The sequence below is a fragment of the Lissotriton vulgaris genome, chromosome 3_1 (assembly GCF_964263255.1).
Source record: "Lissotriton vulgaris chromosome 3_1, aLisVul1.2, whole genome shotgun sequence".
Lineage (NCBI taxonomy): Eukaryota > Metazoa > Chordata > Amphibia > Caudata > Salamandridae > Lissotriton > Lissotriton vulgaris.
In genome coordinates this window covers 408,211,168-408,224,367 of record NC_141689.1, presented here as the reverse complement: position 1 = coordinate 408,224,367, position 13,200 = coordinate 408,211,168, and the positions used below count along the sequence as shown (strand labels likewise).

At 46.7% G+C, this 13,200-nt stretch overlaps 1 protein-coding gene across 1 annotated transcript in view; it reads right to left on the bottom strand.

The window, feature by feature from the left end:
- Window positions 1–13,200, bottom strand: part of LOC147726518 (sodium channel protein 1 brain-like) — a 653,937-nt gene that overhangs the window by 378,472 nt on the left and 262,265 nt on the right. The window contains exon 7 of the mRNA XM_086963477.1: window positions 10,447–10,560. Within this exon, the coding sequence (XP_086819603.1) occupies window positions 10,447–10,560 (114 nt within the window). The remainder of the gene's footprint in view (window positions 1–10,446; window positions 10,561–13,200) is intronic.

Here is a 13,200-nt window from a genome sequence, read left to right as displayed (position 1 = left end):
GAAGGGGCACAACACAGACTTGCACCAGTTCACCTGAATGCCCAACAAAGCACCAAAGCGAATTATGTCATGCACCAGAGGGCTGAGATTGTCTTGGGGATGGCGAACGTACAGTGTAACGTCGTCAGCGTACATAGAAACCAGGAGGGCTTGAAACGAAAAACCTATACCCCTCTGAGTGTGATGCTGCCAGAGTCTGGCCACCAGGGGCTTCATTGCAATGGCGAAGAGCATGGACGATAAGGGGCACTCCTTCTGAGTATGGCATTCAATCAAGATGGGGTCTGATATCTGACCATTAATTCGGAGGCGAGCCAAGAGGCGGGTATAGAGAAGGGATATCTTTCATATGAATATATTACTAAAACCAAGGCGCGGTAGGAGAAAAAATTAAAAGAGCCATTCAAGTGAGTTGAATGCCTTGGTGGCATCGAGAAGGGCTGCCAAAGCGGGAAGACTGGGGTTGATCTGGTGGAGGACCGCGAAAATCGTCCTAAGATTATGTGAGGTGGCGCCACCAGGGATGAAGCCAGGCTGGTCCGGGAGAGAAATGATGGGCATGAGGAAGAGAAGGCGGGAGGCCACCAACTTAGCAAAGATTTTTTATCTATATTTATGAGGGAGAGGGGCGGTATGAGTCACGACTGTCAGCTGGTTTGTCGGGCTTGAGTAGCAGCATAATCATTGCCTCACGGAGGGTAGGAGGGAAGAGGCCATAATCAAAGTATACGTTGTACATGGCAGCCAAGTATGGTTCTAGAAAGAAGGCAAAAGTTTTATAAAAAGAGGCTGGTTGACCATCCAAACCGGGGGCCTTATCACTGGGTAGGCTATTAATAGCAGCCAGTATCTCCTCCTTAGTGAAGGGCTCGTCTAAATATTTCCGATGACATTCCTCCAAAAATACCAAAGCGATGATGTTGAAATATTGCTTGTAGGCCTCGCACAATGGGGGGGGAACCAGCGGTGTAAAGGTGTGAATAACAGTCCGTAAAATAAGTCTTGATTTCCTCGGGAGAAGTGGTTTTGGCAGGGCCACCATCGCTAAGGGCAATGATGTACGACGCAGCGCGGGGGCAAAGAAGGTTTGCCAAAATCTTTCTGGGCCGATCAACCTCTCCAAAACGGCGGCCAAGAGCCTCTCTGCCCAGGAAGGCGAGCTCTCTGTCAGCTTCTTCAGTGAATGCAGTGTGCTATTGTCGTAGAAGTGCAAGATTCTCTGGACCAGGGTGGGCTACTTGAGCGGCGTCCAGAGCCTTAATTTCGGCTTCCAGCTTGTCTAAAGAGGTGCAAATGGAACGAAGGACCCCAGCCTGTTTAGAGATGCACTTGTTAAACAAAAAGATTCTATCAAAGTGTGTAGGTGATAATTTTTAATACTAGGGTTTTTTGAAAGTTTTAAGTGTAGTGTTAGGCTCTTCCTCAGGTTGGTGAGATGAAGGCACTATGTGCTTTTAAAATACCCCTCACACACTAAGAATCCCTTAGTGTCATGCTTCATCATTGGGGTCTTCTCGTCCCTCTACAGGGCGGGGTGTGTTACGACCTACGAATTACGTGTGAGCACTGTTTTCGTGATGAAAGACTATGTGTTAGTGCAGTGTTGGTGTTATCAGTGAAGTGTAGGGACCTAATGATGTGAGTAAAAATATTAAAAATTCCCTGGCTAGTAGAAAAAATATTTTATTCGCTTCCCTAGCTGGGAATGTTAAAAAGGGGTTGTGTGGTAGAGCTATTAGCTAGCTACAAGGTCGACATATTTCACAGGCAGTCCCCTACTGTCTGCTCATCAGGACCTCTGATGGTCCCTACTAGAAGGTACTCAGTTCTAAAGTTTGCCTGGAGTCCTACAAACTGATAGCCAAGATAAGCTGTCAGTTTGTGCTTTGGGGCATGAGTTGGCCCCAAGTGAAGCGTGGTAAAATTTCCCAAAAATGTTTTGAAAAAGCTGACACATTGGTCTCTGTAAGAGAAAAGGAAAAAAAGGGAAGACTATAAACACATACAAATGTGGCACATAGTTCACAGCGTCCTCATTTTGTCCATGGTACCATTGTTTAAAAAAATTAACTAATGCATGAATATTTAAGCTGCATTAAAACTGCCTGATGAGCAGACAGTAGGGGACTGCCTGTGAAACATGTCGACCTGGTAGCTAGCTAATAGCTCTACCACACAACCCCTTTTTAACATTCCCAGCTAGGGAAGCGAATAAAATATTTTTTCTACTATCCAGGGAATTTTTTATATTTTTACTCACATCATTAGGTCCCTACACTTCAATGATAACACCAACACTGCACTAACATATAGTCTTTCATCACGAAAACAGTGCTCCCACGTAATTCGTAGGTCGTAGCACGCCCCGCCCCGTAGAGGGACGGGAAGACCCCAATGATGAAGCATGACACTAAGGGATTCTTAGTGTGTGAGGGGTATTTTAAAAGCGCATAGTGCCTTCGTCTCACCAACCTGAGGAAGAGCCTAACACTACACTTAAAACTTTCAAAAAACCCTAGTATTAAAAATTATCACCTACACACTCTGATAGAATCTTTTTGTTTAACTAGATCTGTAAGGAGGGTGATTCTATCAATTCCTCTACACTTCCTCTTTCGTTTTGGAGTAGAGATGCACTTGCCCTGAATAACTGTGTTGAAACCCTCCCACAGGACAGAAGCAGAGTCCACATTGAGTTTGTAATAACTGTTTGGATCTCGGCACAAAAGACAAAAGAAGGGGGAGTGAGGGAGACAGAGAGAGACCTGAACCGGAGCATGGTCCGAAAAGGTGCGCGCCATAAGGGTAGCTGATGTGAGCCAAGTGAGGACATTCCTGGAAGTAATCCAAAGATCAATGCATGACCAGCAGCCCGAGCCCCTGTGACGCAGGTGCCCTTGCGGGCATCAGGTCACAGATGGAGCCAGGCGTCGTACAGCGAATTGTCAGTCAGTAAAGACTGGAGCAGGCTGGTAACGCAGGGGTGGGAGGAATGAGGGCCCGAACGGTCCAATGCTGCCGAAAGGGTAACATTAATATCGACCCCCCCCCGCCCCCAGAGAAGAGCAGCCGGGCCGAGGGATGAAATAAGGTGCTTTACATTAGTAAAAAAAATTCAGGATCATCCGAGTTTAAACCGTACACCGCGCCGATCGTCAAGGGCTGAGACAATAGGACGCCATGCAAAATCACATATCTACCTTCAGGATCCGTGAGTACCTGCAGAGTCTGCCAGGGGAGGCTCCTACGTATCAGAATGGGAACCCCCCGCGCATATGTGGAATAGAACGAGAAGTGTGATTCTCCCCAATAGCGCGACCGGAGTCTGAAGGAGGTTGCGGGCAGAAGATGTGTTTCTTGAGGCAGGCAAATGTCTACCTTATGTCGCTGTAGGTGAGAGTGGATGAACCTGGCTTTTCGATGATCGTTAAGACCACAGATGTTCCAGGTCCAACAAACGGTGTCAGTCATGTATTACTGTATGTGGGAGCGATGTGTCTCTGAGCGTATAGGATAGATAACAGATGACACCGATTGGCGAGCAGTGGCTCCAGGGCGTAGAACGCGCAGGAAGCAGACCGGTTGTCGCCAGCAAACTCTTGGGCAGGTTAGGAGCTAGGTATATAGGCAGGCCGAGTCCACATGGGAACCCCGTGGTGCGCAGGTACCAAGGAAGAAGGGAAAACACTGTGTCATTGAACAGAGAGGAATGTCATATATTTTCCTGAAGACGGCTGATAGCCAGAAACTGGTCCTAGGATGCTTGATTCCGGTCCAGGAAAGACATGGCTTGGCAGTTCGGGCTGGACTATTCCCTTGAGACACAGTGTCAAGGCGGATTTGCATATGGCCATGTCTGAACTGGGTTGGTGTGGAGTGAAAAAAAACGATGGATTTAGGCCCAAATCTCTGTACTGGGGTGAATGTATGACATTGTTCTGCATTCTGTCCATCAACTGTTGTTTTGCATTTTGTCACCCGAGTGGGATGGGTATGCTCACACGTGAGTCCCATTCTCTCCACACCACTGGAGTCAAGCTATCCTGGCTGAAGATGGCTGATAGCCAGAAACTGATCCTAGGATGCTTGATTCCGGTCCAGGAAAGACATGGCTTGGCAGTTCGGGCTGGACTGTTCCCTTGAGTCACAGGGTCAAGGCTGATTTGCATATGGCCATGTCTGAACTGGGATGGTATGGAGTGCAAAAAAACGATGGATTTAGGCCCAGATCTCTGTACTGGGGTGAATGTATGAAATTGTTCTGCATTCTGTCCATCAATTGTTGTTTTGCATTTTGTCACCCCGAGTGTTATGAGTATGCTCAGACGTGAGTCCCATGCTATCCACACCACTGGAGTCTAGCTATCCTGGCTGAAGACGGCTGATAGCCAGAAATGGGTCCTAGGATGTTTGATTCCGGTCCAGGAAAGACATGGCTTGGCAGTTTGGGCTGGACTGTCCCCTTGAGGCACAGGGTCAAGGCTGATTTGCATATGGCCATGTCTGAACTGGGGTGGTGTGGAGTGCAAAAAAACGATGGATTTAGGCCCAGATCTCTGTACTGGGGTGAATGTATGACATTGTTCTGCATTCTGTCCATCAACTGTTGTTTTTCATTTTGTCACCCCGAGTGGGATGGGTATGCTCAGACGTGAGTCCCATGCTCTCCACACCACTGGAGTCAAGCTATCCTGGCTGAAGACGGCCGATAGCCAGAAACCGGTCCTAGGATGCTTGATTCCGGTCCAGGAAAGACATGGCTTGGCAGTTTGGGCTGGACTGTTCCCTTGAGGCACAGAGTCAAGGCTGATTTGCATATGGTCATGTCTGAACTGGGGTGGTGTGGAGTGCAAAAAAACGATGGATTTAGGCCCGGATCTCTGTACTGGGGTGAATGTATGACATTGTTCTGCATTCTGTCCATCAACTGTTGTTTTGCAATTTGTCACCCCGAGTGGGATGGGTATGCTCAGACGTGAGTCCCATGCTCTCCACACCACTGGAGTCAAGCTATCCTGGCTGAAGACGGCTGATAGCCAGAAACCGGTCCTAGGATGCTTGATTCCGGTCTAGGAAAGACATGGCTTGGCAGTTCGGGCTGGACTGTTCCCTTGAGGCACAGGGTCAAGGCTGATTTGCATATGGCCATGTCTAAACTGGGCTGGTGTGGAGTGCAAAAAAACGATGGATTTAGGCCCAGATCTCTGTACTAGGGTGAATGTACGACATTGTTCTGCATTTTGTCCATCAACTGTTGTTTTGCATATATTTTCCAGAAGCAGAGGAAGACAGGAGTAACAGTAAAGAGATGCAATCTGATTATAAGCAAACATGAAAAACGAAACATCGAAACCCAGACCCCAGTGAAATGGGGGGCAATCCCACAGACCCCCAAACCCACACCCCAAGCCCACCCACAGCACAGAACCCTTGGTGAACTATAATTCAGGGGGGTGCCCAAATAAAAAGGTAGGTGAGGTGCAGGCAGCAATATCTGCTCCTGTCGCCCAAACTCCCCCCGAATACCTCACCCAAGCAAATCGAAGAGCAAAGTCAAGAGGACCAGTAAACACAGAATATCAGAGCCCCAACCCCATTGTAACATGGGGCAAACCCACTGCACCACCCACCCCACCCCAACCCCACCTCCCTTCCCACCCAACCATCCTCAAAACATGAATTGGGATTTGCAAAAGTGAGGCTGAGTACAAAGTAATTGTAACCACCACCCAGCAGTCCCATCCCAACATCCCCAAATCAAAGCAAAGAAAACCCACAATCCCACACCGACTCCAACCCCCCAAACAGGCTGAGATACCACCCGAACCCACCCCAGGATCCCACAACTGGGAAGAAGCAGAACAACATTTGAAAAGGGAAGCAGGGTGGCCAAGCTTAAGGAACATCAGACATTATTTAGAAGAGCAAATAGTTCACTAGATACAACATTTCAGTCACTATCACAGAGGCGTCCAGTATCTGCGAGCTGAGAGCTGGAAGGAGATGAACGTGATGATTTGTCAAGTTTCTCTGCAAATGCTAGGGCATCCCTGGGGTCAGGGAACACCAGCAGTTTAGCACCCTGCCGGACTCTCAAATTTGCCGGGTAGGCCAGTGAATAGGAGACCTCGTGTTTTTGGAGGATTCTCTTCACGTGGAAGAACTTCCGCCAGACGGCCTGAACAGTAAGAGTGCAATTCAGGTAAAAAGACAGCGAGTTGCCTTGATGAGTGATTTTGCCCCTGTCGCGTGCTGCACGCAGGATAACGTCCCGGTCTCTGAAGTTGAGGATTTTTGCGATGATGGGGTGAGGTGGAAGCCCTGGGCCCGGACGAGGACCAATGGAGCGATGTGCGCGTTCAACAATAAAAACTGATGAAAGAACATCGCTGAAGAGTTTCTTGACCAGTTGCTCCACGAAGTCCTCCATTCGAGCGATGTTGGTGGATTCTGGAACACCAGTAATGCGGAGATTGCTCTGGCGGGAGCGCGCCTTATAATCCTAATTTTTCTCACGGATGACCGCCAAAATCTTGTCCATCTGCAGCAGTTTCTGGTGATCTTGTGTGGTGTCATTCTCGACATCCAAGACCCCAGACTCGACGTGGAGGAGGCGATTGTCGTGGGAATCACTCGAGCCTTAAGTGAGGTCAGGCGGGCGGAAGAGCTTATCCAGTTGAGCATTGATACCAGTGACTGTACAATTCACATCAAGCTAGATTGCCTTTAAATCATTGTTGCGAACCGGAGGCGCATCCATAATGGGGCAGAGTCACCAGTGTCCGAGCCGGCGTCGACCTCCGTTGCTCAAATGTACTTTTTGGCTGCTTCGGATCCGTCCTCCCCATGGCAGACCACGGGCCTCACCGAGCAACAGAGGAGCATTGGAGTAACCCTGGTGCGCTGCAGGAAGTAGTGCGACTAATGGGCCTCCCCTCGCCACCAAGCTGAGCTAGACCAGGAGGGGCAGTGGGGGAGAAAAATGGTGATAAGTGTCTTAGGAAGCAATAACACCAGTGAATGTCCCACCCGCGAAGCGCCATACAAGAGTAGAAGGCACCAAGGGAGGCCGGGTGGACCCCAAGCATGTAGGCCCCAACGCCGAGCCGGAGGCTGCGGGGTCGCGTGGGTAATTGAGAAATCCTGGTGGAGTAATGGACGGCAGTGCAGATTGAAAGGATGCAATCCCATTGATGAAGGAACCCTGGGGCAAGAACACACCATGCCAAGGTGCAGGCCAATGCGGCATGGCCCCAAGTAGAGCAGGCAGGGCTGAGCTAGATGAACAGGCCCCCGCTCTGGGGGTGAGTAGCAGGGGAGGTGCAAGGCAGACGGGGAGATAGGAGCCCCAGCAGTATCAGGTGCTAATGGCGGAGGCCTGGATGCGGCAAACTAGGCCGATGAAGTGCACCAGGGCCGATGGCCAACTCACATGCCCGCCCAAATAGCAGGCACAGAATCGCAGCAAGTAAGGAGCCCTCCGGGGCAAGTCTGATCACAGCAGTAATCACTCCAGGGCCAGGCAGTCAGGGAAAGGTAGGCCTCCACTGTGGCAAACGCCCGCGTACCGCAGACTGCAGTCAGGAGAGGCAGAGGCATATCGGAGGTGTGGACGCCGCCAGCAACACTGCAGGTGAGAGACCGGGGGGGACGCGCAGCGATCAGTAGCCCCGTCAGCAGGGAGCAGTGGGGGCTCACCGCTCCCGTCGCCCGGCCCAGAAACGCTCAGCCTCCATGCGACACAGCCGCATGGAGGATGATGGAGGATAATTATCCCATCAGGATGATGGGACCACAGCGGCAGCGGCCCGGGCTGGGCGGTACAGCCTGCAAGATCCCACCCCGCCAGAGGCCCCTTACACAACTGCACCACTCACTGGATCATGCCACGCCAGGACCCACGTCCTCTAGCGGGCAGCAGGGAGCCTGAGCAGCCATACTCGGGACACAGTGGAGGAAGGTTGGGCCCGGTCGGCCCGGGGACCCAAGTTGGCGCCGACATCGGAGCAGGGTTCCTTGGTCCAGGATCGCCTCCAGGAGATCGGAATGGCAGCATTCTGGACAACTGAGGATCCTGAGTCAGGAAATGCCGGTTGTAGTCAGGTAAGACCCAAATGTCTGCAGGATAATGGCGGGTTAGGAAGCTTGGCCCACACAATCCACTCAAAGTGCGGCCATCTTGCAGCCAGCCAAGCCACACCCCCGCCCTTTGTATTATTTAGCGCCACACATACATGAAGGAGTGCTACATCTGTGATGTGTCACATTCAAGGACTTCCTCCTAGTGAGTACATTGCTCCCAGACCTGAAACAGGATGTCACACAATGATTTAACATAGCTGGCTCTTATGGTGCTAGCTGCACTGCTCCCAAGCTCTTCCAGGCCAGTCTGATCTGGGTGGGTATACAACCTTTACAACGAAACTTTTACAACGCACTACCATTACAACGCAGTCATTACAACGCAAACCATTACAACGCATTGCGCTGGGGGGAGCTCTAGGATAGGGAATACGTTTAATTTACTATCCAACACCTTCCCTAGTGTCCACGGGGACTGGAGTTGGAATAGTAAATTGAACTTTTCACTATCCAGCACCCCAAAGCGCTATGCGTTGTAAAGGCATGCGTTGTAAAAACCGCGTTATAAAGGCATGCGTGGTAAAAGTATGCGTTGTAACGTCATACATCCGGCTGCGCTCCTATGCTGTTTCCTCATTCTAGGGATCAGTGAGGAAAGTCCCCTCCACCTTCTTTCTTATTACCTCTGCAGGGAGCTACAGAGCCTAAAATTGCCACTTCTGGCAGGTCGCTCCTTCTGAGGCAACAGGGATGGCCAAGAAAAGTTGTAGAATTTATGTAGGCATTGATGTTTATACAGTTGGTCAGCCTCATTTAATTTAAAAATATAATCATTCACTGAGGAGCTTTGGATCATTTCTCTCTATCCCTTGGTCTGTTTTTCACATTTTGCATCTGCCTTCTACAGCATACAACGAGCCCATTTCAGCCATTAGCTCTCTTGTACAGTGAGGGACACTGGGGCATATTATCAAGCCTATGCGCTAAAATTATCGCCGCTTTATCGGCCGAAAACGGCCGATAAAGCGGCGATAATGGGCTTGATAATATGCTCTATGGAATTCCAATCGAAGCACATGTTAGATGTGAAGACATCTAACATGTGCTTCGATTGGAATTCCACAGAGCATATTATCAAGCCCATTATCGCCGCTTTATCGGCCGTTTTCGGCCGATAAAGCGGCGATAATTTTAGCGCATAGGCTTGATAATATGCCCCACTATTCTCCCTCACTGCACGTGTACCTTTGCCTAACAAGAAGTGCACTTTAGTGCTAGGATTGGTGAGCTAACACTTTTCTTTGTCATTTTATTTCCTTCCATTGGTTATCTTTTTTTTTTTTAATAGTCATCAATGTGTGAACAATTTCTTGAGGTTACTACAGGTTCAAAGCCAATAGTACTTTATCTTTGCACCAATAAGAATAATACTTTCCTGTGATGTGAATTACAACTAAAAAAAAAAGGACATACATATCTGTTCTAGGGAAGACTTCCTGCTATGAAACAATTGAAATGTTCTATTAAAATTATATGCAACGGATACTTTCCTAATTTATATTTTCAATGTCCGCTGTAAGCACATACCTGCAACAAAGAGGCGGCATGTTTTCTTTGACTTTCTTTTTTTATTTTTGTCACATATGCTTTCAATAAAAATTCACTATTTTCCCTGGCTGTTGACTTTGTCAATTCTTATGTGGTTCTTTTCCAAAATCTGCATGCTAGACCTTTTGGCTTCTGCACTCTAATTCAGTAAAAGACTCTTTATTGGCTCATCTCTATCTGTTATTGGTTTCCTTTTTAATACCGATATAATATAGCTCCAGTAAACCTGCTAATTTTTTCTCCACTCACATTCCAGCCCATCATGGTAAAATAATATTTCCTTTAATATTTCCTTTAGTTCTTTAGAAAATAGTGTTTGCAAGATAATCAAACGAATAACCTAGCATAAAGGAGCAAACGGCCTAACAGTTTTCAAGTCAATTTAGTTAATCAATCATTTGGCTGCTTTACTAACCAACGGAGAAAAGAGTCGACTTCGTAATGTGTAAGACTGGGCATCTGCATTTGTGCGCGTATCAGACATATTTAGACAATTAAAAAAAAGACAATAGTAGCAAAATGAACACAGAAATTCGCGCCAATTGGACCAGTAAACGTTTGAATGCCCAGCTGAAATAGTTGTTAGTTCAAATACTAAACAGTAGCTTAGTTAATAATCGAAAACATATTTTGATAAATATCATTTCATGTACGTTCCTACAACATTTAAGATGTGTACACTTTAAACGACATTTTTTATGGAAAATCTTTGATTCAATTGATAAAATGCAAGGCAATTTTAAAAGCTTAATTTACCTTAGGTGGAGGAATTACTTTGATGGGTTTTGCTTTTGTAAGAATTTTAAGGGTGTTATACAGCCTTTTCTGATCTTCACTAAGCAGCATAACAAGTGCTCCTTCCTTTCCAGTCTGCAGTGTAAGTAGGAAAGGCAAGAAACAAGAAAAGAAATTCTGAAATACCATAGATATATAACTGAATCAATATGTGTGCAGCTCTGGAATTTTGTTAAGTAACTTAATGGACAATGAGCTTGATTTATTGTCTTTTTTGTTAATAACTCTACTACACATATAAAACGCTCCAATATGCAGTAGATTTCCCATTGTCTTTGCACTTTTCACACTTTATGTCCTTCTTTTCTGTCCTGGAAAACATATTAAGCACCATCAACTGGAGAAACATGCTTATCGTGCAAGCGTTAACAACGGTGCAAATTAAGGTGCTCCACTTTCTACAACAGTGCAAGAACTGCTTAAAATTGCTCAACTACTAGGTATAAGGCCCGGATTACGCGCTGGCCACTATTAGATGCTGAAATTATCGCAGTGTAAACCTTCAACACTGAGGTGGTCGATATTGGGCTTTTGGAGAATAACTTCCGGATTTTGATGCTTACCAACTCAAATCCATCTGATCTGGTGTATTTGCCAGATATTTTCCCCCATTGTAACTATTGTCTGTATTATTGACAGTCTCTATTTATCACAAAACTCGTACATCTAGTAGTATGTGCGGTAAAAGGAGATACGTAAAGTGGTGTATGCACCGTAATGCAGATACATCCCCTGTAGGAGGCACAACGTAGGAGTTCAAAACAATGATTCAAGTTTTCATTTGAAAGTATTTAATCACATTTAAGTAAAGTTCAATCCTTCGATATTTTCAGTCATATCAGGAATGTTAACATTGCACAGGTGAAGTAGCAGTGCTGCGGGGAGAACGCCTCCGATGCATTTCGGGCCGGTGGCCCTTTTTCAAGGAGCGCTAGAGAGAAGACAAACTACCGTGAGGATATAGAAGTGCAGCGAGAAATGGGTGTTAAGCATTAGAGTGCCGATCAATGGTGGGGGCCAACTTTAAAATAAAGGTGGTGAAGGAAGTGGAGGGTGTCGGGATAGCGTCAGCGCGTGACGAGGGTAACTGGCAGTGAAGGAGTAGGATCGCGGGAAAAGGTGAGCACAGGCGGTGCCGAATGGAACTTACTTCTTAACGCGCGTAGTGAGACTCACTACTTCTGGAAAGTTGAAACGCCTAAAGTGTGTGGCTGCGTGGGGTAAATGAATGAAAGTGGTAGAAAGCAAAGAAGGACTGTAAAGGAAAGTGGTAGAAAGCAAAGAAGGACTGTAAAGGAAAGGGTGCAGAAATCATTGACGGGTGAGGAGAAGAACTGTGGCGGCCATGTTGGAAAGGTGTATAAGATGAGGGAAGTAACAGGGAACAATGCATACCAATAAAGTTAAAACAACAACAATGATGGAAATTAATAGAAATTAAAGATAACAGCTGAATTCGATACGATCATTAAGACCATGGGGTTTAATGGTCTGAAGACGATAAATCCATTCAAGTTCTCTTTGGAGAAGAAATTTGTTCATGTTGATGCCTTCTTTTTTGGTGACTGTTTCAAGGATGATGAATTGAAGTTGAGCGATGGTGTGTCTTGCTTCAGTAAAGTGTGTGGCTATATTGGATTTGTCAAGTTTCAAACGAATGTTAGATTTATGTTCGTTCAAACGAACCTTCATCTTGCGTTCGGTCTTACCGACATATAGCTTCCCACAGGGACATTTCAGGGCATAGATGAGGTTTGAAGTGTCACAGGTGGCGTTGACTGCAAGTTTGATGGGGTGACCTTTCATGGGGTGTCTGATAATATTGCCTTTGATGATGTTGTGGCAATGGCTGCAGTTGAGACATGGTTGAGTGCCATTGAATTTGGTGGGGTGAGTAGAAGTGGTAGAAAGGATTTCTTGAATATTTTTACTCCTGGAGTAAGCAAACAGTGGTGGTTGATTAAAAATGTCCCGAAAGTCTGGGTCCATTTGGAGGATGGGCCAATGTTTGAGGATGATTTTCTTGTACTTGGTACTAGAAGTAGAAAATTTCGAAACGAGGACAATGCGTTGAGCATCTTCTTTTGGTTTTTTGGTGAGACTTTCATGTCTGGAAATTTTGGATACTCTGGATTCTGCCTCTGTGAGAATGGTTTCTGGGTAACCTCGCTGGAGAAAACGTTCATGCATTTCTTTCATGCGTGTGATGGTAGTGTTATCATCAGAGACGATGCGTTTAACTCGCAGCATTTGTGAGAAAGGCATATGTTTTTTGAGGGATCCCTGGTGGAAGCTTGAATAGTGGAGGGTATTGTTGCGGTCGGTTGGTTTCCTGTACAGGTCCGTGCTGAATCCATGAGGGTTAATGATGACGTTGACGTCAAGAAATGAAATCTGTGTGTCACTGATTTCCCACGTCAGTTGAATTCTTTCATCTTTTGTATTCAGTTCCATTAAGGCATGTTGGAGTGACTCTCTGGTGTTTTTCCATACAAGGAAAAGATCGTCGATGTATCGAACGTACATTTTCACGTTATCTTGGAAAATTTGATTGGAGTAGATGTGTGATTGTTCGAAATTGTCCATGTAAATATTTGCATAAGTGGGCGCGGCACAGTTGCCCATTGCCATCCCGGATAACTGTAAGTACCATTTGCGTTCGTTTTCAAAGTAGCTATGGTATAAGGTGTAGGTCATTAATTCCAGAATGAAAGA